The 3,497-nt window shown below is 38.7% G+C and overlaps 2 protein-coding genes across 2 annotated transcripts in view; both read right to left on the bottom strand.

Annotated features, from left to right (window-relative positions):
- Nucleotides 1-53: 53 nt before the first annotated feature.
- Nucleotides 54-900, bottom strand: LOC108770018 (uncharacterized). Its single transcript, XM_018521306.1, has one exon. The coding sequence runs from the start codon at nucleotides 813-815 to the stop codon at nucleotides 195-197; it is 621 nt and encodes a 206-aa protein (XP_018376808.1). The 5' UTR covers nucleotides 816-900; the 3' UTR covers nucleotides 54-194.
- SamDC (S-adenosylmethionine decarboxylase) overlaps nucleotides 824-3,497 on the bottom strand; it is a 20,692-nt gene continuing 18,018 nt past the window's right edge. Inside the window, exons 4-6 of the mRNA XM_018521305.1 lie at nucleotides 3,086-3,188; nucleotides 2,620-2,903; nucleotides 824-1,226 (exon numbers count right to left, since the gene is read on the bottom strand). Coding sequence (XP_018376807.1) covers nucleotides 921-1,226; nucleotides 2,620-2,903; nucleotides 3,086-3,188 — 693 coding nt within the window. The 3' untranslated portion in view covers nucleotides 824-920. The remainder of the gene's footprint in view (nucleotides 1,227-2,619; nucleotides 2,904-3,085; nucleotides 3,189-3,497) is intronic.

The following is a 3,497-nucleotide window of genomic DNA, read 5'->3' as shown; positions in this document are numbered from 1 at the left end:
GAGAGAGAGAGAGAGAGAGAGAGAGAGAGAGAGAGAGAGAGAGAGAGAGAGAGAGAAATACATATGTATATAAGCGAAGAGAGAAAGAGAGCTCGCTACGAGGTAAGAGAGGTGTGTCTCCTCATAAAACAGGTCGGGGTGGCGTCGCGACGCACAACGTCGACAGCGACGACGATGGGCGTCTACGCGTGCCTTCACGAGATCTTGTTTCGCCACCACGAGAACTTCATTTTCGGGCTGAGATATTGGAAGCTGATGACCGAGTGCGGGATCAGGGCGAGTATCGGTAGGAAGCTACCGCAGCTGCGGCTCTTCGGCTCCTCATCACTCTCTACCATCGTTGCTGTCGTCTTGCTAGTAGTGGTGACGGTGGTGGTTGTCGTCGTGGTGGTCACCGCCGGTGTCGAGTACGGATAGGGCGTCGACATGGGATTGCATGTGATGTGGATATTTTCGGAATTCCACTTGTTCTCGTATCTCACGTCGACGTCTCTGTCCGTGAGGCTCTTCCTTTTTTGCTTCTTTTCCGCGGCGATGCCCATATATCGCACGACGCTGTTCCTCTCAGTAGTGCCATTACCATCGCCGCCGACGTTGATCTCGCTTTTGAGAGACGAACTCTTAAGGGATGTTTTACGATATACCTTTGATCGCGGCATCTTCGTCGTCAGTTGCGGCAATGACGCCGAGCGAATCGTGGAGTCTGCGCCAACCGCGCTCTTCGGAGTCGTGTTGTTGGAAACGTCACGACCTCGAAGAGTGGGTGATTGCGGGGAGGTGGAGTGTTCTCTGTCTCCGCTCGTCGGGATCGTCATCGCGCCGTCGCGATAGCGATCACGGGGAGGAAAACAGGGAGAAACAGGAGTAGTGCGCGCTTCATTGGTCCCGGGTTGCGAGACGAATGAAGCGTCCTTGAACCCTCAGCTCGGGAAACGCGAGAAAAAGGCGCAAGTCAAATCGTAGTTGGGGAAGCGACAGTATTGCACGTCGGTGCGCAGCCAATCACCAGAGCGATTCAGATAATCGGATCGCTTCTCGAGTTCGCGCGGACAATTAGCCGCCGCGGACTGCTTATTAGCGAAGATCGTCACGACGAATTTGCCCGGCTTGAAGGTGTTCAGCACGCGACGGATTATTTCGTCATACGATGTCTCCGAGACATTGCATTCGAACGACACGTACGAGAACTCGGGTTCTGGCGTGATGTGGATCGTCATGTAGCTGCCCTGAAAACAAATGCAGAAGATAGCACCGCGATGCATCGTGGATAATTAAGATTCTCCGCGTTACTGTGGCGATATCGGATTACAACATTAGATATGAAGAATGATATTATTCTTCTAGTTACAAGTAGGGGTCAGGAGAGTCTTAATTATATCTAAAATATCCTTTACTTGAATTTATATATTAGAGGAGAATGTGGTATTATGGTCCTTGTAGATATAATGACTTTCGTGATATCTCCGCTATTAGATGAATTCTAGAGGTTATTTATGAATCACTTGATTAATAACCATTACGCAACAGCACTAATACATAATAGAAATTTATTGTAACGCATTTTTATTTTTGAGCATTTCGAGATGTTTTCAACATTTTAGTGTTTAATTATACGTAAATGTGTTATTTATTATTTAATATTTTATTTGGTTGTACATACAGTTTTTTGACTTATAGAAGGATAAACAATAGCATGGTATTTTGCTGACATAGCTCCCTAAACGTGCTGATAATACGATTTGTTTTTTCAATATTTTCACATCGAAGTTATTCAATAAGTCTTTTGTAGCTCTACTGTTAATCTATTGCTTACATTATATATTTAATAGATTTTTAATACTGAAGAAATATGTATGTATATACTTGCATACAGTATTCCCTGCAATATTTTATTATTATTGTATATAATTTTTCGTAATTTTGTGAGCAAGTACTGTTTTTTAAAGGAAACCAATTTAAAAAAAATCTGTTTTGATAAAAGTCACATTATCTTATTCTTCTTCAACTTATTATGCAATGTTTCCTTATATTTTTATAAATAACGTTCTAAGTAACAAATATTTCATAACTTTGAGTAGAGTCGATTGAACAACACTTTGACGAATTATTAAGTTCTTAAATATTAAATATCAAAATATTGATTAACAAAGAAGATATAAATGGGAGTACCACCTTCTCCTATGTATGCATAATATATATATATATATGTGTGTGTGTATAAAATAAGTTAAAATATTCTATTTCTTATAACTATTTTTATATTAATAAAAAGAAATACGATGGCTCAATTCGAATAAATCAAAACATACAAAGTTGGGCAACAGCCAGATATACATACAAAAGACTATTTAATAATATCAGATTACAAACAAACGTTTCAATTCCGATCGAGTCATTTTCAATGTTAGAAAACAAATTAAAAATTACAAAATAATAACGTCGAAATATATTTAAAGTTACAAGATAAAAACATCTGAATATATAACATTAAATAATAACGTCTAAATATTTTTATATTAATATATATTTAAATTGATATTACTTTACGAACTGTTCAACTTTTTCAATCTTACGACTAAATGATTGTTTAAAATGATTTTTTCAACGCTTGCAACTTACGTTCTTAGATATTCCGTTCATAGAATATCCGCATGGCTCGAACAGGAAATCATCTATGATCATAGTGGGAATGAGCTTGTCAATTCCCGACTTGACTGTCGCCTCATCGGCGGACGAACAGACGTCTCTAGTGAAGATCGACATCACGTCTGGATCTAGATGGGTCATGAGTATTTCCAGGGTTTGATCCGGCTCCGGTGGGTCCTGCAGCGACTTATCGCGGATCAGGGTGTAGAGATACCAGCAGTCCGTCTCAGGCGAGCCCATGCAGTAAGCTTCGCCATCTGAAATAAGAAATAGAGCTATAGTGATGGGGCCAATGGAACTTCCGAATCCTCAAAATCACACAATGTAAAGAACAACCGACTTTGAAATTTGAAGGGTCTAATCACTCTATCCGCCTGTTTCCAACTTAGTTTCCTTCTGTATAATAGAATGAAAATGAATTTGAGAAGCTAATAATTACCAGAGAAGAGGGAATCCAGCAGAGCGACTTCTTCCTCGAACGTCTGATGCGGTGATATCTGGATCTCCGGTTTTTTGTAATTCTTTCGAGAGTAAAAGACGTTCTGAAAGTGCGACATAATGGTAAGAATCATACATACATATTATATTTACTCATTCTATTCTATATTTCATCGGCAATAATAAAATGGAAATAATAATAATTAATGAAAAATATAATAATAAAAGAAGATAATAACGGATAGAAAATAATAATGAAAAATAATTGAAAAATAACAATTTCAGCAACAATGAATAAATATTAATACGCAAAAATTCGAAGATAGATTCTAAACTGCTTATTTGCAACTTTTTTATCATTATCGCTAGCATTATTATTATAATTACTGGTAGGGTAGACCGGGGAATAAAAG

This window comes from Trachymyrmex cornetzi, unplaced genomic scaffold, assembly GCF_001594075.2.
Source record: "Trachymyrmex cornetzi isolate Tcor2-1 unplaced genomic scaffold, Tcor1.1 scaffold981, whole genome shotgun sequence".
Classification (NCBI taxonomy): domain Eukaryota; kingdom Metazoa; phylum Arthropoda; class Insecta; order Hymenoptera; family Formicidae; genus Trachymyrmex; species Trachymyrmex cornetzi.
Note: the sequence above shows the minus strand (reverse complement) of the source record. Positions and strands in the feature narration are given on the sequence as shown.